The 23,237-nt window shown below is 48.2% G+C and overlaps 1 protein-coding gene across 4 annotated transcripts in view; it reads left to right on the top strand.

The window, feature by feature from the left end:
* Positions 1-23,237, top strand: part of Kiaa0319l (KIAA0319 like) — a 96,240-nt gene extending 73,003 nt beyond the window's left edge. For all 4 annotated transcript variants that reach the window (XM_040756618.1, XM_040756617.1, XM_040756619.1 and 1 more), the window contains 12 exons: positions 4,888-5,116; positions 6,009-6,132; positions 6,687-6,819; positions 8,495-8,643; positions 9,553-9,704; positions 9,955-10,093; positions 11,394-11,553; positions 15,854-15,996; positions 16,623-16,745; positions 17,128-17,218; positions 18,113-18,204; positions 22,113-23,237. In XM_040756618.1, coding sequence (XP_040612552.1) covers positions 4,888-5,116; positions 6,009-6,132; positions 6,687-6,819; positions 8,495-8,643; positions 9,553-9,704; positions 9,955-10,093; positions 11,394-11,553; positions 15,854-15,996; positions 16,623-16,745; positions 17,128-17,218; positions 18,113-18,204; positions 22,113-22,300 — 1,723 coding nt within the window. In that variant the 3' untranslated portion in view covers positions 22,301-23,237. The remainder of the gene's footprint in view (positions 1-4,887; positions 5,117-6,008; positions 6,133-6,686; positions 6,820-8,494; positions 8,644-9,552; positions 9,705-9,954; positions 10,094-11,393; positions 11,554-15,853; positions 15,997-16,622; positions 16,746-17,127; positions 17,219-18,112; positions 18,205-22,112) is intronic.

Here is a 23,237-nt window from a genome sequence, read left to right as displayed (position 1 = left end):
TGCGCCACCACTGCCAGTAGCTTTACTTTTCACTAGCGGTCTGAAGATGATTTGTAGAATCTTTCTTTATTGGGACTTTTGGAAAAGTTGCTTCAAGAAAGTCCTCTGGAGAATTAGCATTGGCATTTGGAGTGTGCTTCACAGGGCTTCAGGCTGACTCTAGTACGTACTTTATATCTGTATAATTTATGTTACAATCTATTTGTAATGAGTATCATGCATCTTATGCAGAAGATAGGGGAGAATGAAGTTGTTTGTATTCAGTAACTCCTCTGAGCTCACACAGCTAGAAGCCAAAAGATTTTCTAATTCTTCAGTTCTTCAGTAAGGGCTCATCCCACTTTACTCCTGGACTTGACACACACACACACACTCACACACTCATACACACACACTCATACACACACTCATACATATACACACTCACACACTCATACACACTCATACACACACTCACGCATACACACACATTCACACACACTCATACATACACACTCACACACTCATACATACACACTCACACTCATACACACTCACACACTCATACACACACTCACGCACACACACACTCACACACACTCATGCATACACTCACACACACTCTCACACACACTCACTCTCATATATACACTCACATACACACATACATACACACTCACACACACACTCATACATACACTCACACATACTCTCTCACACACACTCACTCTCATACATACACTCACACACACACTTACACACTCACAAACACACTCTCATACATATTCTCACAAATTCATACACTCACATACTCTTTCACACATACTCACACTCTTACACTCACACATAGTCACACACTCTCTCACACATACAGAGTCTCAAACCTGAGAAGGACATAATATTACCTGAGTAAACAGGAAGTGCAAAGCAAGCAACTTCCAGTATTATAGAAACAGAGACATCTGGCTGCCTGGACAATCACCCAGAGTTCCTCTGCAGCACTGGGCATCCGTCTTCGTCCTAGAATGTCTGGCAGACTTTGCTGAGTAGCAGGAATTTTGAAGGACTGTCCCACCTTGTTTTGGCAGTCTTTTCCTTTGTGTCCTGCTTGTACAGTTTGTACTGTCAGTAATCAAGGCAAGAGCAAGATTCTAGCCCAAATGGCTAGCCCTTTCACATTGAAAGCAAACTCCAAATGCAGCTTCTTCAATGCCCATCATCCTTTTCTATAGTAGATTGGTGTTGCCAGGAGTAAATATGTCACTGTCATTAAAAACCTTAGGTTATTAAACATTTTAAATACCATATTCTATAGGTCTTTGAAGTGTTTGAAGACTATCCATCTATGTAAAACATATCTATGTTTATCCTTGAAAATATATCTAACATAACTACAAGTTTGATTATTATAGATATGTTGTAATTTAAGAAAAGTGACACTTGAGAGAAAGATGCCATGTGACAGGGTTCAAGCAGAGGTTTTTTGTTTTTGTTTTTTTTAGGGAAAGGGATCATAAAAAAGGGGAAAGGGAAATGGGGAGACTGGCCTCCAGAGACAGGAGCAGCAGGAGAGAGGAGAAAAGGAAAGAGGGAGGGAGAGAGAGGGGGGGGAGAGTAGGGAACAGACAGTAAGGAGAGAGAAGGATGGGAGGTGGGCAGGGCCCTTTTAAAAGAGAACCTAGTGAATATGCACAGGTGGTGCTCTTAGTGGCTGCAGCTGAGGGCGTATCCTGTCAGAACCCTAAGGACAGGCCAGTACAGATGCCTTAATACTAACAAGATGACTACTAACCTGCATTTCTTAATTATATGTTACATTTTTAACTGAGCTGCATAAGCACAATACCCCAAACAAAAGTAGAAACATACATACAGTACAGCAAAACTAACTTCAAATTTGTATCAATATGCTAGAACCATACCAATGTAAAATAGTTGGGATCAATAGTTGTCTTTTTATCCTATCTTCCTATACCCCCTAAATAATGCCAAACATCTGTAACCCACTAAATGACCAAAAGCCACCCACCCCACCTCTTAGGAATGTGGGTGTTGTATTCTCTAGACTGCTTCCTTTTGTCTGAGGGCAACAGCAGCTTTAGGGGGATGCTTACGAATATTGAGGTAATGCTCAACTACTGGGAAACTAGTTGTAACATCTGTAATCCAGTTTCAGAACTTTTCCCATGCAGAGAGAGCACCTGTCTTGTAGTTTTTCTTGCTTTATTTCTTTATGTGTGTAGCCAAGATTTTCGGGTCTCCCCCAATCAAACCTGATCTTTATTAAACTTGATGGAATCTACAGCCTTTTTTTTCCTGTGGAAAGAAAAGTATAACTTCTTCCCCAACACAATACATTTTTTTTACTTCTGTTTTAAAGTTAAAGCATCTATAAAGTATCTAGGTTCAGCATGTCTTTTATAATCCCAAGTCTCTCAGCAGCTTATGTTCATTCAAAAAATTCAAAGTCAGTACATTACCATACAGGATCCAGACTCCATGTATATTGCCATCTTTTTTTTTGTTTGAAAATGATTTTTTATTTTATTTGAATTGGTGTTTTTCCTGCATGTATGTCTGTGTGAGGGTTTTGGATCCCCTGGAGCTGGAGTTACAGACAGTTGTGAGCTTCCATGTGGGTGCTGGAAATTGAACCCAGGTCCTCTGGAAGAACAGTCAGTGCTCTCTCTTAACCACTGAGCCATCTCTCTAGCCCCATATTTCCCATCTTTATGTGGCTTTTCCCCGTTATATTACTTTAATCTCTTTGAAGAATTTATTATTTACAAACTATTTACTTTTTTTCTGTGACTGGCTATACCTATTTTCTTTTCTTTCTTAAGCCTTAGCACATTTTTAAACACATTGTAACCTGATGAGGGTTTTTTTCATCTGAACCTATCTTTACTTCATGTCTCTAGCCTTTTCTGACTGTGTGAGCCAAACCTTAAACTGCTCAGTGGCATTTGCGCTGGCTCCCTCCTGCTCGGATCCCTGAGAGCCAAGCTTTATGTACTGTGAGCCTGGCCAAGGGCTGCATTCAACTAGTAGCTTCATGTAACTGCCCCCGCTCTAGAAAGTTGCTGCCCTCATGGTGGCAAGCATTTTTGTTTCGTTTTGTTTTTTGTTCCTATTTAACATGCTGGCTACTCAAGTGCTCACTGTATGGCAGGACCTCTTAAAGGAGTTGTATCTGGCTTTTGTTTGTTTGCTTTCTCTCTCTCTCTCTCTCTCTCTCTCTCTCTCTCTCTCTCTCTCTCTCTCTCTCTCTCTCTCTCTCTCTCTCTCTCTCCCCCCAGTCCCCCTTATTTTTTTCAGCTGTTTTAGGCCCTATGTGGAAATATGAGCCCCATGTTGGAACACCAATGTAACACATCTTTACATCATTAAACATTCTACAACATCAGAGTCTGAACTTTTAACCACAGTGGTAACCTACAATTTGGGGGGAGGGGCGTAAATGGGTATAGGGAATACCTTTAAAAAGTCTATGATGCGATGAGAGTAGACCTGATTAGCATTTTGGTTCTGTTTGATTGCTTATCTATCTGCTCATTCCACTTTTACATGGCATTAGCTTGCCCTGCCTGTAGCCAGGTGCCATTTGACTCTAAGGCTCTGAAGACCATCCAGAGACCCTTCCAGATGAGTCAGAACAACGGACCACAGCCCACGTGTCTGTAACCCGCTCCTGTAACTCCTCCTGACATAGGTGGCAAGCTCCCAATCACAAACCCATGAGGAGTCAGGGGACCAGGGAAAGAGGCAAACACCACGATCCCCCTTTCCCTATACTTGATCTTGTTTATGTGTCCAAGTTTCTGTGCCTCTTTGGGAAGGCTGCAGCACCCATTCTCCCTGCAGACCTGTGGTGAAAGGTAAGGCTGGTCGGAAGCCCCGCAGATGGCTGGGATGTCTGAGGCTGCTGGTGAGAATTAAACAAATGGCATGTCTCTTCAGTGCTTTTCCTCTTTCTGTCAGCAAAATGGAAGGTTCCCAAACTCCCCGCTCGCTCACACTCACATCTGAGGTGGCGTGAGAAGCTTCAGGCTGTTCAGCTGGAAGGCATCATTTAGGTGGAAGCCTGCTCTTATAAAGGAACATTTCCCCTTGCAAACCCTGCTTCTCACTGCACATGCTGTGGGCATGTTGCGTAGGAGCATTCATTTCCATCTCAAACGCCTGCCTTGCTAAAGCCAGCCTTCCTGGTCTGTCCCAGAGCTCTGTGCCCAGGACGTCCACATTCATTTTTGTGATGAGCATGTGGCTGAAACAGAGCAGCGGTGGACAGCCTGCTGCAGAGTGGTGTGCTGTCTGTGAGCTCCGCAAGAATGGGAGCCAGAGATTATTCCTTCTTAGGAATGGGTTTCCGAGCTGGGTAAGCTGGATGACTGTAACCCTGGCACTCCAGAGGCAGGAGAAGAGAGGCAGACAGATCTGTTAGTTCAAGGCCAGCCAGGGTTTCTGGGCTTTGGCATCCGTAATGCGTACTCTGCAACAGTTTAGGACCTTAGCACACGGGTACACACAGGCAGTAGAGCAATCTGCTGCTGCTGGCATATGGGGCCAGATTACAACCTCTGAGTCCACTGCTGTCAAGCTGTGCAACTGTGGGCAACTTATGTTTTCTCTTCGCCTCTCAGTCTCTTCATATGGGTGTAGAGAAACACAGAGGTTAGACTTTATAGAGCTTTTGCATGTGTTCAGTAAATAGAGAGCATTTGGAACTTCACCTGGAACATAGGAAACCCTCAGTCAGTTTCAGCTTCTAACATCACTCTGATTTTCCAACAGGATGGGTAGGAGTGGGAATTCCTGCCTCCGTGGTGTTGCCCAGTATTGATGTTCAGTCCTCCGAGTCTGTTCCGTTTCCCGTAACCCCCCTGTTGAACTCTTCTCTACCAATAGCCTGACTGTTGTCGACTCTGATGGGGCTACCAACTCCACCACTGCAAGCCTGACAGTGAACAAAGCTGTGGATTATCCTCCTGTGGCCAACGCAGGCCCCAACCAAGTGATCACCCTGCCTCAGAACTCCATCACCCTCTTTGGAAACCAGAGCACCGACGACCATGGCATCACTAGCTATGAGTGGTCACTCAGCCCAACCAGCAAAGGGAAGGTGGTGGAGATGCAGGTAGGAGAGAACACTCAAAAGTGTCTTCTCCCACTCAGCTGACGGGGGCTACTGGATTGGGGTCAGCCACTCAAGGTTTATCTCTGCCCCACTTTAGTTACCAAAGTCAGGTTTGTGCATTTAGATTTTGTTTTCAAAATCTTCAAACTAATTCAGAAAGTTTTAGGAAACTCTGACTCGCAGATTATATGAAACATTTCACACTATAAGGCTATGTAAGAAATGTGTCTGTTATGGGTGACCCACCCCGGAGACTCAAACCACACAGGTGCCACCAGAGTGCAAATCTTCATAAGCTAATTGATGTGTTCCCCACAAGAATTTAGGAATAGGCAGGACACTTAGATAGAGCCATCTGGTCTGGATGGCCCTTGGCCTCTCAGTCCTGCTTGCTGCTGTCACATGGAGATTTGGCCCTATCTTGCTTTATAAGAGCAGACAGAAATGAGACTTTTGGGTGGGATTTTCCAGCTATTCAGCACTATTGGCCAAGCAAAATGCCTACAATTTGGCCTCAGCCCCAGGTTACCAGGTTTTGCTATTATTCTATAGGAAGCACCTGAGTTGGAGGTTTGCCTCCTATTATTTAAATGTTCCTTCTGATATGTGAGGATTCTACATCTCTGGGCTTCTAGACATGACCCAAGGCATGTTTTACCCAGGTGTAGCTCCTGTGTTCTGACATTTTTCTCTGTAGTCACAGAATCTATAGAAGTTCTTAATAGTACGATGTCTCATGTTCTATGGTCATTCATGATGCTGAGCTGGGAGGTAACAACCTGGGGCCAAGTTAGGTCTAAAGACCTGGCTGAACCATTTCTGCCAGAGTGAGCATTGCATGCAGTGCTGTGACCCTGGGAGTCATTGCCCATGCCTGGATTTCTGCATGTAGGGAGTTAGAACGCCAACCCTGCAGCTGTCTGCAATGCAAGAAGGAGATTATACCTACCAGCTCACAGTGACTGACACAATAGGACAGCAGGCGACCGCTCAAGTGACTGTGATCGTACAGCCTGGTAAGTTCCCTTCCTCAGGTGCCAGCTCATGCCATGGCTGGTCCCGTTAGCCTTGGGGAGAGAAGGGTTTAAGTTCTGAGCTAAAGGAGCATAGAGGCAGAAAGCATCACCCACAGGGCCGGAGAGCCACATCTTTCAGCCTCACCCCCTTTTGCAGCTGGAGGAGGCTGCTCAGCCTCAGTGTGTGCCCTTCCTTTGCTGGTTGTGGGCATTCATGTGAGCCTGGGAGAGGGAGTCACCACCGTAGCAAATGTCACATCAGTTCAGAGGGATGGTGTTCAGCCCACTTCATCTAGAAAGGGTCTCATTCTTGTCACCTTATTGCATTAGACTTCAGAGCTAGTGTGGTGTTGAAACTACAGTTTTCAGAATCGTTTGACACGATTCAGTCTAACTCTTCATTGTGAGTCCCTGGCAGCATCCATCTCTCCCCCACACCTTGTAATGTTCTGGCTAAGAGGCAGAGTTCCCATGGCTACCAGAACAGATGCCCCATCGGGTCCCTCCTCTGCCACCTGAGTATTACTTTTGATGACCTCATCTCTCTGTCCTAGAGAACAACAAGCCTCCTCAGGCAGACGCAGGCCCAGACAAAGAGCTGACCTTGCCCGTGGATAGCACAACCTTGGATGGCAGCAAGAGCACAGACGACCAGAGAATTGTCTCCTATGTCTGGGAGAAGACCCAGTGAGTGTTGACATCGGCCCCACCTCAGAGGTTCATCTCAGAGGTTCATCTCAGAGGCTCCTTTGCTTTTAAGGGTTGACTGGATCCCACTAGTTTATTCAGGAGAGGAGAAAGAAATGTTTATAATCCTAAATTTCAACTTCTCAGAAAGACTTTCTGGTTTTTCAGAGAAGAATATGTATCATCAGCTAGCCCCAGGGAGTGTGATCCTGGGGCTTTTGCAGGTACAGTCTGTTTGTTAAATGCATAGTTGAATTACACTTGAGGCAGGCTGGAAGGGGTAATGGAGCAGAAAAATACCATTGTTCAAAATTAACAGGTAAGGTTAGCTGAGGGGTGGGCAAGCAGCTACTAAGAGGAATTGAAAGTTATCTATAAAGCAAAAGCATGCCTATGTTATTGTTCTTGGGGGACATTGTTTCTCAGTTAAGTTAACCAAAGATCAAAGACTGTAGCCAAGATAATACTTTTTAAATTGAAATTACCTATTTGAGCCATTCTTGTTTGTACAATTTCCTTCAGTTCTTATGAACCATAACAAATGGAACTTAAATTGTATACAGGATCCTGCAGGAAATGAGGGGATTCTAGGGAAGTTGAAAACATTCTTATTTTCAAAAACAATAGCCACAGGACAAGCTAGGGTTTAGTCTTAATATATATGACGTGCGTGCACACACACACACACACACACACACACATGATACTTTATTATAGCTTTGGAGATGGGTGGGGAAGGGTTTAATTTCTACTTAGGATGTCCATGTTAGGCATCAGACGTCCTTTTCCTTGGCTGCTCTGGAGAGCTGAGTCTCCCTTAGCTCAATGTGTTCTTCCTGTAGCTATTTATTGAAGGCAGACCTGAGAGGCCCTCAGGCAGAGTGTTAGTGTGGCTGCAATAGAGATGGTGCTTCCTGGATGAGACTGACTCAGGAGAGGCCACTCAGGTTAGAGTTTCAAAATCAGAGCTGGCAGCTGGCAGCTTTTTCCCTGGTTGTCCTTAGGTGGAGGGATGCGTGGGTGTGCAGGGCTCTGGCTATGTGCAGCCCTTGTCTGTGTGTTGGCCGGAAGCCTGCTGAAGGCTGCTGTACGGGTGAGACACAGTAGGAGGAGACAGGAGGTGGTGTCCTGGTGTTTTGTGGCGCTGTCCAGGAGCTGGAGGAGACTCGGTTATAGAGCAGGGAGAAGATAGTTTTGTCCCAAGAGCCCCTCTGCAGCCTTGGCCGGCATCCTGCCTCTGACTTTTCCCCAACAGGGATTCGGGAATGTGGATATGAAGTGTGTTTTGCTTCTTTGCTAGCAAGAGCAAATCAACTAATGGGCCCAAAATGCTTCTCAGAACCCTCATCCTTGGACCATTCTATTGAACACAGAGATACTCAGAGGACTTTATTTCTTATAAAAACTAGACAATGAAGAGTTTAAATATTCTAGAAGCTCATATAAAAGATAAGCCTAGATGGTTTAAAAGCTGATGAGTGAAATTTTTCTGACCAGAAGGAGCCTGTGTTTGGGGCCAAGTGATCCTTTTTCCAAATAGAATATTTTTAAACATTTCCTGTCAAGGTTTGGGAAACAATTGTTCCTGTCTTAGCTGAGGCAATAATTGCTGTTCCTGTTACCAGGAGAGCAGCAGACAGGTACAACTCCGCCCTCTGATTGCTCTCTTGTCTAGGGGCCCTGGTGGAGTGCAGCTGGAGCGCGCCAACAGCAGTGTTGCCACTGTGACTGGGTTGCAAGTGGGGACCTACGTGTTCACCTTGACTGTCAAGGATGAGAGGAACCTGCAGAGCCAGAGCTCTGTGAACGTCATTGTCAAAGAAGGTGCGTTTTGCTGTGCACGGTGCCTCAGCCTCTCTCTGTCTGACAGCCCAGGAATCCACCTCATCCTGTTTGGGGCAGGATTAATTAGAAGTGAGATAGGGAAGCAGACTGTGGGAAGGCAGCTATAATTTTCTAGACCATCTTTTAGAGTAATTCTAAGGTGATTTTTAAGCCCCCTTCCTCTCTGCACCAAGTATTAAGCGGTTTGTTTTCTTTACATTTTGAGTTTGCCCCTATGCAAACCCGGGGTTTTTGTGACTCTCTGGTAACTATAGTGACACCTGCTGTCAGGGGCTGGAATGACGGTTGCACTGCAGTTGTCAGGGATCTGGCTTATCCATTTGCCTGGTTGTGTTGGCCTCACAGGAGAGAATTAGGAGAGGCCATGGGCTGGTAGTAGAAAACCACCGCATCAGTGGATGACATCCAAACAGTGTCATGCTGACGAAACTGTGTTAACACTTGGCAAGTCGAGCTTCTATGCCATAGAATCTGTGGGGCCTTGGATCAGAGGGATCACACTCTTCTTTCCCTTGTGAAGTACGGGGGAGGGTGGCTGGGGGGGGGACAACACGGTGGGGACGGACCTCGACCCCTGAGAAACATTTGAAAGGAGAGAAGGAGAGGATAGGGTGTTAATTGACAAAGCCTTCCTTTCCAGTCACTAAACTCCTTTAAAGCAGAGAGCTTCTCAGAATCACAGGAAGAAAGCACACTCTCCCCTCTGTGTGGCAACAGGAGCCCGGGAGGGTGCCTCAGGGGTCTAGTGGTTTTTGCTCTACAACCCTAGACAGGTACTAAACAGCTCTCCATTGAAGGTTCTCCCAGTGTTAACTCCTCATCAGCGTCACAGGCGGCATCTTGCTTTCCCAGAATGTCACATTATTTCAATGATGTCTCCTTGGTTAGAAATAAACAAACCACCAGTAGCGAAGATCACCGGGAATGTGGTGGTTACCCTGCCCACAAGCACAGCAGAGTTGGATGGCTCCAGGTCCTCAGACGACAAGGGGATAGTCAGCTTCCTGTGGACTCGAGATGAGACCAGCCCAGCTGCAGGCGTGAGTAGTGGGAACGCTGTGTGAAGTCGGGTACGGGCGGGGGAAGAGGGGGATCCTACCCTCCAGTATCTGTTTTACCCATGAAGCTGTTGTATCAAACCTAGCTTGTGCTCTGGAATCAGGGAGTCAAATGCCTTCCTGTGGGTCATCCCTGGTGTGCACAGTGACTTCTGTGTCCTGACCCTAGGAGCTGTGTGGCTCAAGGAGTGGCACCCTGTCCCAGAGCACATCCATGTTGTTCCCCCCACAGGAGGTGCTGAATCACTCTGATCATCACCCTGTCCTCTTCCTTTCCAACCTGGTGGAGGGAACCTACACGTTTCATCTGAAAGTAACAGATGCAAAGGGCGAGAGCGACACAGACCGGACCACCGTGGAAGTGAAGCCTGGTGAGCGCTCAGCCAGCTCAGCCTCTGCCTGCACCGCCATCCCTCCAGTCACACAGACCCGCCTCCCCTCACCGCAGACAGACACCTAGTCTCAGAGAGGACAGGCTTGCTGAGAGTCACACAGCAGTTGTGTCCCAGCTTAGTATCTTCTCTGCACATGACTGAGAGTGGGCTCAGGGTACCATGGGAATCTGAACACAGGGATAGTATAAGTCAGGATGTCTCATCAGCACCCAAGTGCAGAAAACATCTTTTTTTTTTTAAAGATTTATTTATTTATTACATATACACTGTTCTTCCTACATGCCAGAAGAGGGCACCAAATTGAATTGTAGATGGTTGTGAGCCACCATGTGGTTGCTGGGAATCGAACTCAGGACTCCTGGAAGAGCAGTCAGTGCTCTTAACCTCTGAGCCATCTCTCCAGCCCCAGAAAACATCTTTGTAAGCTGGGCCTCAGGCTTTATCTGACAATCCAGGAAGGTAAAGTGATGTTCTGCACACTTGTCGGATTTTCAGTTAGAAATGTCCTTAAATCGAAGCTTTCTTTTGTGAGGTGGCTGTGTTGGTGATAGGGAGGAGGGTGGGCAGGGCTGATGGTCCCTGCTAGAGATGTTAGCGCTTTATGCTCGGCCAGCCTCAGGCATGGCTCAACTTTTAGGAAGGGCTTTTCAGTCCTTGCCTTGCCTCTAGGAAGAACAGTGACTGAGACAAACAGGGTCTCATCTGTGTTCAAAACCTGGCCACAGGTAGTGTGCCCTGGCTCTCCCATCCAAGTGTACAGGCAAGGTTCTTTGAGCAATTCATGGTTGCTTCAGATGTGCCCAGCAAACATAATCATGTCCCCGCTCTAGAGGTGAACAGTGTGGCGCTGAGGTCATTTCGTGGCTACCTGAACTTTCTGTGTGTGCTGCATTCACACCACTGTTAGGACAGTTGGGGGTGTTTCCCTCCCGTATTTCTAAACACAGTACAGCACATCCCTGAAAGTCAGGTGGCGTTGGGGGAGGCTGCTGACATGGTTAGCCGGAGAGCTAAGGCCACTGTGTCTTCCCTCCCTGCCCTCCATGGAGCCTGGGCTCCTGGTCTGTGCGTCACCCTGGAACTTGTGTGGCCGTGGTGGAAAGCTGTCCAAGCCAGCTCCTGATAGCTTTACTAGGTGCTCATTCACTCCTCGTTTCCCACCTGAAGAACACGTAACCCTGTCACCACTTCCCCTCCTGTGCCAAAGCAAACACAGTGACAGCTCTGTTTTAACTCTCCCACTCCTGAAGCCATGACTGGTCCTTGTGTTTTCCAGACCCCAGGAAAAACAACCTGGTGGAGATCATCTTGGATGTTAACGTCAGCCAGCTGACAGAGAGGCTGAAGGGAATGTTCATCCGCCAGATCGGGGTCCTCCTGGGGGTGTTGGATTCCGACATCGTTGTGCAAAAGATTCAGCCATACACAGAGCAGAGGTAGCTGGGCAATGAATGTGGGGAGGACGGGAAAGCCTGGGGTCCCCAGCTTCCCAGTGGAGTCACAGTGGGCTAGATGGTGAAGGGTGGGCACTTTGACTGGGAGCCACTGTGAGTCATTTTGCCAGTCAGGCCTTAGGCCCTGTGGTAGAAATTAAACAGGCTCTGGGAACAAGGTCAGAAGAGATCCTTCATGTTTATAAGCTATAGTCTGAAAAGGGAGATAATAAGTTATGTCCTCACTGCACAGCAGGGGGCACACTGCATGGCCTTCAGAAAACAGCCAGGAGAGCTGGAGGAGGAGGGACCCCAAAGATGCTCCAGAAATGAACTTCCTTGCCCAGCATATGGGAGTTAAGAGATTGAGAAGGGAGTAGCATGAGCTGTGGCCCAGGGTGGGATGGCAAGGGCTTCTGGAAGACTTTTGGTCAAAGGGAAGGCCAGTGGAGATAAAGAGACTTGCATACAAAAGCACTCGAGTTACTTTGTTTTAAAAGCAAGGAAATCCCATTTTAGATTTGTCTCCAGGGAAATGAGTCCTGTGGAAGGAGCAGGTGGGAGCTTGTGGGCTTCTCCAGAGCCTGAATTGCCTGCCTACCCTCGACCACCTTCATCTCCAAAGGCAGGCTCTGGACTAAGATTTAGAGAGGAAAAAGGGACTCACCTGACTATTGAATTTAGGGTGGCCTTTTTCCCTCATGTAGCCTAAGGTGACTTTGAACCCCTGAACTTCCTTCCTCCAGACCTTCTGAGAGATAGGAGAGATAGGATTATAGTTGATGTTTAGTTAGAGTTTCTACTGCTGTCCAGAGACATCATGACCATTGCAACTCTTACAAAGGAAAACATCTAATTGGGGCTAGTTTATAGTTTCAGAGGTTTAGTCCATTGTCGTCATGGCAGCATGCATGTAGAAAAGGAGCTGATCCACAGGCAGCAGAAACAACTGTGTCACACTGAGTGTAGCTTGAGCAAAGTGACACACTTCCTCCAACACGGGTACACCTAATCCAAAAAAGTTACATCTTCTAGTAGTGCCACTCCCTATGGGGGCCATTTTCTTCCAAACCACCACATTCCACTCCCTGGTCCCCATAGACTTATAGCCATATCATAATACAAAATGCATTCAGTCTAACTCCAAAAGTCCCCACCATCTATAATAATCTCAACCTTATTTATAAGTCTAAAGTTCTAAGTCTTTTCTGACATTCATGTAATCTTTTAACTGTAATCTCCTATAAAATCAAAATAAAAAAGCAGGTCTCATGCTTCCAACATATATTGGCACAAAACATACATACATTATCATTCTAAAATGTAGGGAAGGGAGCATAGTGAGGAAAGACTGGGCCAAAGCAAGACTGAAAACCAGCAGGGCAAACTCCAAACTCTGCATCTCCATGTCTAATGCCAGATCTCCAAGTCCTTTCGGCTCTGTTGACTGCTACACACTCCTCTCTCTTGGGCTGGTCCACTCCCTGTTAGCGCGCTTCTCTGCAGGTATCCCATGGGTCTGGCATCTCTAACATCTTGGGATCCCCAAGGCAATCCAGGCACAGGCAATGTAATGTGTGTGCCTTCACAGTTTCACGCAATGGCCTCTCTAGTCCTCCATTCAGGAACACCCCTGACACTTGCTGGCCTCAACAGTTTTCCTTAGTCATGGAGGACAATTCCATAACCCCTTTCTTCTAGGCTTGACTCTAAAGCCAGAACCATGTGACTGAAACTGCCAAGTTCTCCTGCTTGCTGGGACTCAAGCATGGCCCCCTTGTTCAATTACAGCACTGGCTCTCTGCTTTCGGCAGTATCCTTCACTGCCTAAGCTTGGCTGCTCCAGAACTTGATCTGTAAACCAAGCTGGCCTTAAATTTAGAGATTCTCTAGCCTCTGCCTTCTGAGAGCTGGGATTAAAGGCATGTATCACCATGCTCTAAGATTTTCTTTAATTCCTCTTCACAAATTGGAAGCTTAGCTGGGTGGGGTGTTGTCATGAGTCACCACTCCTTTATTCCATTTCTAAATCTGTTTGTCTCCTTGAACACAGGACTTAGCTCCATTCCACTTCTGGTGCCCCCTTTCTCCTCAAATTGTACATTTTGTATTTTTCCTTTCTCAGCTTGCTCCCTTTTATTATAGAGTGACCACTAATAAACCACACAAAAAAGTCAATACTAGACTGTTTTACAATTTCCTCTGTAAACAGAATTAATCCAGAATTCTTCAATTTAGCCTCAGGCAAACTTTTTGGACAAGAGCAAAAAGCAGCCACATTCTTTGCCAAAATATCACAAGAACAGTGTCTAGATCACATACTAACATTCTTCTCTGAAACCTTTTTTAAAAAAATATTATGCTTTTATTTTATGTGCATTGGTGGTGTGCCTACATGTACATCTGTGTGAGGATGTCAGAGAGATTTTGGAATTACAGACAGTTGTGAGCTGCCATGTGGGTGCTGGGAATTGAACTTGGGTCCTCTGAAAGAGCAGTCAGTGCTCTTAACTACTGAGCCATCTCTCCAGCCTGCCTCTGAAACCTCTTGAGCCAGGAACCCACAGTTCAAATCACTCTGTCTTCCATGCTCCTACTAGTGAGCTCTGTTAAGCCCCACTATTAAGTAGAAGTAACTGTGTGTCACACTGAGCATAGCTTGAGCAAAGGAGACCTCAAAGCCCATCTCCACAGTGACACACTTCCTTCAACAAGGGTACACCTACTGCAACAGAGTCACACCTCCTAATAGTGCCACTTCCTATGGGGGCCATTTCCTTCAAACCATCACAGGTGGGAACCTGGGAATGGGGAGAAAAAACCCACCAAAGACCAGGAACCAAAGCCAGAAAGATGGATGGATGACATTAGGACATGACATAGGGGTAGGGTGATGGCAGAACCCTGGAGTCCACAGCATTTAAGGGGAAAACAGGAAGAAATGGCCAACTGGAAAGAGCCACAGGGAGAGAGTGTCTGACAGCTAGGCATGGCCTGGTGGGGCTGCCAACAGTGCAGTGAGAACATAAAATTAGCACAAGGAGTGTGCTCTGCAGATCGCCAAAGACAGGACAGTGTTACTCTGCATAGAAATCTCTGCAGAAGCTGCTGCTGGGTGGAAGATGGAGACTGGATACAGGCATGCCTTTTAAAGATAGCCCCCCCTTTTGTTACCTGGGGCAAAGTGCCAGTCTAGGGAACTGGGGTGTGGGACTCAGACAGCACTGGTGGCACTAGGTCCTGTTGAGTCTGTGTGGGGCGCAGGGAAATGCATGCTGAGCTCAGGAGCAGGGGGAGGGATGCTAACTTTGCACAGCACTGGAGTCAGAGCTAAGACATCAGAGAGAGCAGTCACTCCAACTTCTCGTGGCAGTCACTGGAGTTTTAGTGAGGCCCAGGTCTCATCCTGGAGTGGGACGGGCCTCTGCAGTGCACAAGCTTCCAAGGAATCTGACACAGTCGACTGGGTCAGTGACATGATTAGGACATTTTCTTTCTTTTTTTCATTTCTCGTATACATGCATGTGTTATGAGTCCAGGTGCCTGCAGAAGTTGGAAGTATCAGATTCCTCTGGAGTTCAAGTTACAGATAGTAGTGAGCCACCTCCCAAGGGTGCTGGGCATCAAACTCCCTGTAAGAGCAGTCAGTGTACAGTCTTAACCACTGACCCATCTCCCCAACCCCAGGACTCCTTTCTTTAAACAAAACAAACAAAAAACTCAACCACCAACAAAAAAAGCTGTGCTCAGTTCTTGAGTTCAGACAGCAGGCAGAAAGCTAACAAATTCTGAGCTTGGAATGGCATCACTTGAGGTCAGCATCCCCACTGTGTAGGGTCTGTCTTTGTGAGTCACAGTAGGTTGTTTGACTTATAGCAATCTTTACAGCAGTTTGCAGAATGATGTGGGGGGCTTTAGTAGTCACCCCGCACAAATCCAGCTACATTGCTATCTTAGCTAACAAAGCCTGGTGGCTGGGATAGGACTACAACCCTCCTCTTCTTACCCTCCTGCTGGCTTTTGTGTCAGTGTCTCTGATAGTCAGGGTATTTTTAAAGTGTTAGCTTTAGGGTCCTGTGTAACACGATGGGACTCTGGGCAGGTTAGTCGACTCCTCTGGGCCCCCATGTTGTGCTCTGTGAAGTGAAGGTACACAGAAAGCATCTTTCTCACCAGCTTGCTGTGACAGTGTGTGTCACCACAGGCTGAGCACTGTGTCTCACAGATCCAAGGTGCTTAGTGGATGAAGCTATGGCTGCACTGTGGACCGCTCCAGCACACTCACTGTTGTCTGTCTCTCCAGCACCAAGATGTTATTTTTCGTTCAGAATGAGCCTCCTCACCAGCTCTTCAAAGGCCATGAGGTGGCAGCCATGCTCAAGAGCGAGCTGCGGAAGCAGAAGGCTGATTTCCTGATATTCAGAGCCCTGGAAATCAACACTGTCAGTGAGTCGTGGGAAGCTGGGAGCAAAACCCACTGCAAGCAACCTTTCACCTGGAGATTCTTTGGAGATTCTTACCCCAGGGCCCACATGCCCTGACAGTGCTCTGGGGAACTGTGAGCCTAAGGAAATAGTTCATCTCCATTTTATCCAACCTGGCCTCCAAATTCACCATCACTCTCAGTTTTGAAGGCAGGCAGTATTAACAGAGCTGCTGGCGACTCAGGCCAGAGAACTGACTGACAGAGTTGCCCCCTCGCAGTAGCATTTGCACAGGCACCGCTTCAGAGTTAGCTGCTGTCGGGCCCACTGCAGAGCCTCTTCCTAATGAATGTCTTAATAGATACACATAGAATTTAGAATCTGGGTTCTTAAAGATTTCAAAATTAGTCTATAATATTTTACTTATTGTTTCTGGAATTACATCACTCTGAAGAAGAGGCATGCAGGATTGAGGGCCACTGGTATAGACAGCAAAGGGGACTCGTGGGAGCTGTTTGACAAGGGTCTGGCACCTGTCTGTCACATGAAGCCAACCTGAAACAAGGGGGACTTCAGTTTTCCTGAGTTCTGGAAGGGGGTTGTCCTCCTGGCTCTTTCGGATGATCACCTCTTTCCTGCCACCTTCAGCATGTCAGCTGAACTGTTCTGACCACGGCCATTGTGACTCATTCACCAAGCGCTGTATCTGTGACCCATTTTGGATGGAGAATTTCATCAAGGTGCAGCTGAGGGATGGAGACAGCAACTGTGGTGAGTGTGTGGCTTTGGGCCAGCCTGCTTGGCTGCAGAGTGGCATTGTGCTGCTGGGGGTGGGGTGGGGGGGTGTTGGTGCTCAAGGCAGATGAGCAGGCAGGAGAGCTCTGTATTTTCTGTTTGCGGAGGTCTCTTCCTTCCTTCCTCCACACTTAGTCAACGGCAGGAGGGCTTCTGGAGCAGTCAGAGCCTGCATGCTGTGGCCTCCTGGAAACCCACATTCCTTACCTTTAAGTTGTGTCCCTGCACTCTGCACATTGCTGGAGTGGGGCCTGGCACGCAGGGGCATTTTAGAAGATTGCAGGTTTCCACTCACACTCCCCAGGGAGCCAGGCACATTCTTACCATTGTGAAGCCGCCACTTTGATTTTCTTTGCAGAATGGAGTGTACTGTATGTTATTATTGCGACCTTTGTCATTGTTGTTGCCTTGGGAATCCTGTCTTGGACTACTATCTGTTGTTGCAAGAGGTAAGACGATGGGGAGGTGACGAGTATGAGTGGAGGACAGAGAAGATGAATTCTCTTTTGGAGTCCATTTGGCTCCATGTCCCAGAACTTTCTGGTATCTGGCACCTTCCTTGTAGGATTATACTTGGCTTCCAGTCACTGTACTGGGGTTTGACCACCCAAAGCCTGTGCCAGAAGCACTGCCCTCGTTTAAGGGGTGTCATTGCAGAGGTTTGCAAGGTGGGGACCCTGGTGTAGGTGTGGCTGGGCGTATATCATTTGAAGTGCGATGAGCCACTTTCTTACAGACTTGAGTTCATGACTGGTTGTTCTAGTCATTTGTTTTTACTTGAGACAGCCTAACTGACAATATGTATTATTGTATGTTTTTCATTGTTAAGCATGGTTTCAGGGTAAGGGCATATATAGCGCAGTGGTAGAACACTTGCGTGGTATGTGCAAAAATTTTGTGTGTGGTGCTAGTAACTGAACCAAAAGTACGACTTTTGTGTGTCATAACGTTCAGAAGGCATTATCTTTTTTTATACCCCCAACAGCCTTCTCGCAATCCACGGATAAGGAAACCATGGCTTAATAGAATCACCTGTTTGAGAGCGGTTTGAGAGGGCTGGTGCTGACCCGACATATTGCCTTATCTGAACCTTAGAAAGATGCCCTGCTTCTCTCCTCACGCCCTCCAGCTGCACTGTTGTTCCCGTGCTTTCTAACCAGCCCGTACTTATGGGCTTTGTGTTGCTAAGCTCACCCCAAAGTGGTCCCAGCTCCTGTCTTTCTCAGGGTACCATCTGCTCTGGCTGAGAAGTGAGGAGAGAGAGGTACCTGCCCCAGGCAGCCCGGGCACTCCTGAGAATCACAGACTCCTTCCTGAGCGCAGATGGGTGTTGTGTCTTTTAGGCAAAAAGGAAAACCCAAGAGAAAAAGCAGATACAAGATCCTGGATGCTACGGACCAGGAAAGCCTGGAGCTGAAGCCGACCTCCCGAACAGGTAGGACTCTGGGCACTGGTGCTGAGGGGTCGACTGGGTGTTCAGTCCCCGAGTTCCTTGGCCCTTTGCGCCCTCGCCCGTTCATCTCAGGTTTGCTTCTTGCTCAGTGGCCCTGTGGTCACTGTCAGGGGCCTCAATCTCTCGAGCCTGAGCAGTCAGTCTGTCCCTTCAGGCAGAGAGCAGATCATAACCTGCTTTCCTCTAACCTTCTCCTGTGACATCCCTCTCTATTGTTAGGCAAATCCCCAGCTGTCTTATGGCTGGTGCTGGGCAGTCAGGTGCCCCCCACTAGGGCTCCTTCTCAGAGGCCCTTCCTGGACTGAGTGGTGGGGCCAGAAGAGTTAAGGTGCACCATGGGCTTCCTTCCCTGGGTCTGATCATTAGATGAGGTTCCCTCATGAGGGCCACAGGATGGGTCATCTATCTGTGGGGTGGCTCTCCCATGTAAGTCATTTCTAAACTGTTTACAGAAAGCATTTGTGTTAGGAGAGGCTGTGGTGGAGTCAGGCCTAAGACGCTCTGCCCTCAGAGAAGACACGGCTACAGGGAATGAGTGTTCACAAGCAACTGGGCTCTGCACCTAGGCAGCTCTATTGGGTCTGAAGAGAGCCTAAGTTACCAGAGCAGCGATCAGAGCACTCCCCCCAAAACAAATAATACGTGCCACTAGCTTCCACAGAGTGGCCAGCCTCGGGGCCCATCACTTTCCTCCTGTCCATGTTCCCTTGTCATGCTCTTCTGGCTTGCTTACATGGCCTCTGTCTCTGTAAACGTCCATCTTGTCCATCTCCAATCTTTTCTCACCAGGTTCTTCATGTTCAGATATTTCTCATCCCTGTTTAGCCTCCCGAAACCACACTTACAACTACACAGAATGATAGGGAAAATCTCGGTAATGAGCACCTGGAAGGAAGGCCGAGAGCTGCTCTGCTCTGCAGCAGGCAAAGGCTCCTGCCACCAATTTTGACAACCTGCACTCAAGCTCCAGAACCAGAGTGGAAGAAACGTGTGTGCGTGCATACGCTCGCACACTCAGCAGGGAAGGAGGGAAGAAGCGTGTGTGCGTGCATACGCTCGCACACTCAGCAGGGAAGGAGGGAAGAAGCGTGTGTGCGTGCATACGCTCGCACACTCAGCAGGGAAGGAGGAAGAAGCGTGTGTGCGTGCATACGCTCGCACACTCAGCAGGGAAGGAGGGAGATAAAAAGGAAGAAAGGTGATAATAGTTCAGAAATCTAAAAAGTAACAGTTAAGCTGAGTGTGAGGGATAAGGAGCATCAGACAGTCAAGAGCACTGCAGACACAGAGGACATTTAGTGTGGTGAGGCCTTGCTGCCTGGAGGGCAGAGCACATTTAGGAAGGTGGACAAAAGCTATATACACCGGCCACGTGAGCCACAGCGAGTGACCCAGGGCTGGATAGATGAGCCAGTGTTTGCTGAGGTTCCCTCTAAGAGTAGTGGGGTGTCTTAAATGGGGTTAGGGCTGGGTGGTACCCCATCTGTCTGGGTGGTACCGAGATAAGGTGTCTCGAAGATGCTGTTAAGTACAGTGAGTCTAGTGATAACATGTAGCAGGCTCAAGGGAGATGTTGCGGGTAGGGAGTCTGGTCTGAGGAGGTGGTGCCAGTGCACAGAGGAGCAGGCAGTCCAGGCTGATCCTGCCTAGCTGTTGATAGAATCAGGACAGCTGTTACCAGAACTTTTAGGCAAAAGAAGAATTAAATTGAAAATAGCAAAATGGTCAGGACTGAAAGATGGGATTCTACTTGCCAGTAAGGATCAGAACCTCAAAAGTGGGTCACAGCCCTAAAGAGACCCAGGGGTCCAAGATGGACTGCAGAGAGGAAGAGCTGTCGTAGAAGTCATGACTTCAGAGACCCTAGCAGCTGCCTGCAGGGCTGCAGAATGGGGCATGACTGTAGAGGTAGGGGGTGAGGAAACATATGCCCTATGGATTTTGAAGCCTTTTTCAAAACTGAGTCACAACTGAGTCCTGGATAGAGGACCAAGAGAGACCAGACTGCACTTTGCAGGGCAGGGTCAGGTGGTGGAATTCCTGGGGGCGGGGAGTGTCATGAAGGGGGAGCTGCAGGAGAGCTTCTGAGAAGCTGTGAAGTGCTGCATGCGGCAGGGAGAGCCCAGAGAGTCTGACAGCGGGGTTGCATCTGCTTTTGCTTTGTTCCTTCTATTATCATAGGCTGGGCCAAAGGATTACTGACTTGTCTGTTTTTGAGACAGGGCTTCTCTGTGTACCTTTGGAGCCTGTTTCTGAACTTGCTCTGTCTACACCTCTGCCTGCCTCTGCCTCCTGAGTGCTGGGATTAAAGGCATGCACCACCACTGCCTGGCCAAAATTACTTTTTACTATCCATAAAAGTGGCAATTCTCTGTGACTCAACTAAGTCATCAGAAAATTGGAAACACAGCATGTAAGGGGAGCACGCCTAACAAGCCCCTCGCCCTCCCCGTGCACTACCATCTAGGCAGTGCCTAAGTTAATAGTATCTAATCAGAGTACAAATGGAGCACGTGCTGGGTTGCTTTGCCCACGTTCCTTACTGACAGGAATGTATTTACTGACCAGTTGTACTGCTCATCACTGAGACACACACACACACACACACCTCTTCTTAGTGCAGACTCAGAGAACTGTTGTGTCCCAGCAATGTGAGTGTTCAGTTTTTAATGGGTGAGGTACATGAATAAGAGCTGTGGTAGACAGGCTAACGTTAGGTGAGATGCGGCTGCGCAGCCGGGAGGATCTCCTTAAAGGCCTGTGTCCTTTGCTGTGGGGAAGAGAGGAGGCTGTGTGGGGTTACTAGGAAGTGACTGCTTTCTAAAGGTCTCCAGTCGAGGGACTGTGGGAGAAGGGACAGTATTTATGGGGAAAAGCAGGGCCTTCTTGTGAGCGTCCCATTGTCACTGTCCCCACTACACTGGAGAGGCCATGCTGCCGGTGCCTTCTGTGTTTCTGCTGTACTGGTGTTGAGATTCTGGACGACTGAGGCATATCCCAGGGCCGTGCCTTCCAGAATGGTGGTCCTCAGTGCAGGTGGTCAGGGTCTGAATGTCAGTCTTGGGCGACCAGAGAGCATTCACAGCTGCCAGGCTGGCCACCAATCCTTTTAAGATGCCATCGATGCTTAGGAGAAGGATGGATGGCAAGGTTGTGGCCTGCCTGACAGGAGTACCTGACAGCCACCACTTGTAACGGATTGAAAATTAGTTCCTGTGGGTGGGCAGTGCCAGGGTCCAGAATACTGCTGGAGTGATCTTGTTGACTGTTCCTGCTTACAATCATCTCTCTGAGAATGTAGATAACAGTTCATCCCTTTGGCCTCTACAGTGAGGGAAAAGCTGTGGAGGTGACTGCTGTGGCCTTTAGAGTCTCAGTTTTATGGATCTTTAAGATTATTTAGATAGTGCAAGTGCACACATCTGCACAAGTGTATGTCCACATGACCTTGGAGTTGAGAGGTGTTGGGTCCCCTGGAGCTGTAGTTACAGGACCTTCTTGTTGTGGGTGCTAGACAGAACGGCAACTGCTGCTCTCACTGCTGAGCAGTCCAGGCCTGGGTGCTCCTTAAAGGACCTGCTGTGCTCTGATGAAGTGACCGACTGTTTGGGACTATCTCTGAGTGAGAGTCTCACTGTATAGCTCCCTAGGGACATAAGCACTGTCTGAAGGAGAACAGAGCACCACTGGATCACACCAGCTAAAGCTCGGATGCAGGAGAATTCAGGTCTCATCTCTAGGCTTTGCTCTCTGGAGTCTCTTAGAGAGCCCAGGCCTCCTCCCACCTGCTCTTCCACAGGGTACACGCGTCCTGTCTCCAGGTAGAGATGAGCGTGAGCTGCGACTCAGGCCTCAGGACTTTGCTGACACTGGGCTTGTCTTCTTGGCAGGCAGCAAACAGAAAGGCCCCATGCTGAGCAGCAGCCTGATGCACTCGGAGTCGGAGCTGGACAGCGATGATGCAATCTTTACATGGCCTGACCGGGAGAAAGGCAAACTCCTGCATGGTCAGAATGGATCTGTGCCGAATGGGCAAACACCATTGAAGACCAGGAGCCCACGGGAGGAGATCTTATAGCTCCTGGGTCTGTCTCATCAAACTGGGCCTCAGTGCCAGGGGCCAGAGCACCTCTAGGTTGGTTCCTGACCTCCTGGGTCTGAGGGCAGCTGCTCTCCCAGCATGTGCTGGTCACTCCATCCCAACAGCCCCTGCAGAGCTGTTGGTACTTGAATCTACAGATACTTTATAGGAGCCCCTGAATGAAGCTGTGAATGAAGAGGTTTCCTCTATAAACCTATGTGATAGGCCCCCCAAATATCCTCATCTCAGGGCCTCACTTTTTGCACACACCTCCCTGCCTGAGTGAGAGCACAGCCAGCCCCTTAGCCTCTTCTCTGCTGTTAGAGCAGTGCAGGTGAGCCCAGAACCGAGTGCCACCAGCCTAGCCCTCGGCATAGTCTTTGTTTGCTCCCTGGGACAGTGTGCCCTGCCTTCCCCAGGCCAAGAGCAATCCCTGCCCATTACTGATGCTGCCCGGCCCCTCAGCTCAAGAGCTGGCTTGTGTACTGACTGTATCAGGGATATAGGGGGCTGCTAGGGATGACCAGCACCTGCTTCCAGGCTCGGGCCACCCCTCATTCTCCCAGAGGAGATAGCCACAGATAGACTGGAACTGTGTGGCATTTGAGTGCATGTGTGTGACTGCCCCACTGTGGTCCCTTCCCTGTCCCTCCATCCATGTCTTTTCTGTGTCCTTTGCATGTGTGAGTGCTTGAGTGTATGTGTACCTGTTCCTCATAGGTCTCTTGGCTGCTCTCAAGGCAACTCTAACCTGGAGACTCTCGGCTCCTTGAAAGACTATTAAATCCCTCTGGCCCTGTCACCAGCTCCTCAGCCATGGTGTCGGGCACTTGAGGAATTGGAGTTTCAGGGAGAGTGACTTTTTAAAAAGGACTTACAATTTCTACTACTGCACTATCTGTTGTGAGATAATTAAACATGCTATTTAATTGTG

The sequence above is a fragment of the Mesocricetus auratus genome, unplaced genomic scaffold, assembly GCF_017639785.1.
Source record: "Mesocricetus auratus isolate SY011 unplaced genomic scaffold, BCM_Maur_2.0 Super-Scaffold_100014, whole genome shotgun sequence".
In the NCBI taxonomy this organism is placed as follows: domain Eukaryota; kingdom Metazoa; phylum Chordata; class Mammalia; order Rodentia; family Cricetidae; genus Mesocricetus; species Mesocricetus auratus.
This window is presented reverse-complemented; position numbering and strand designations above follow the sequence as displayed.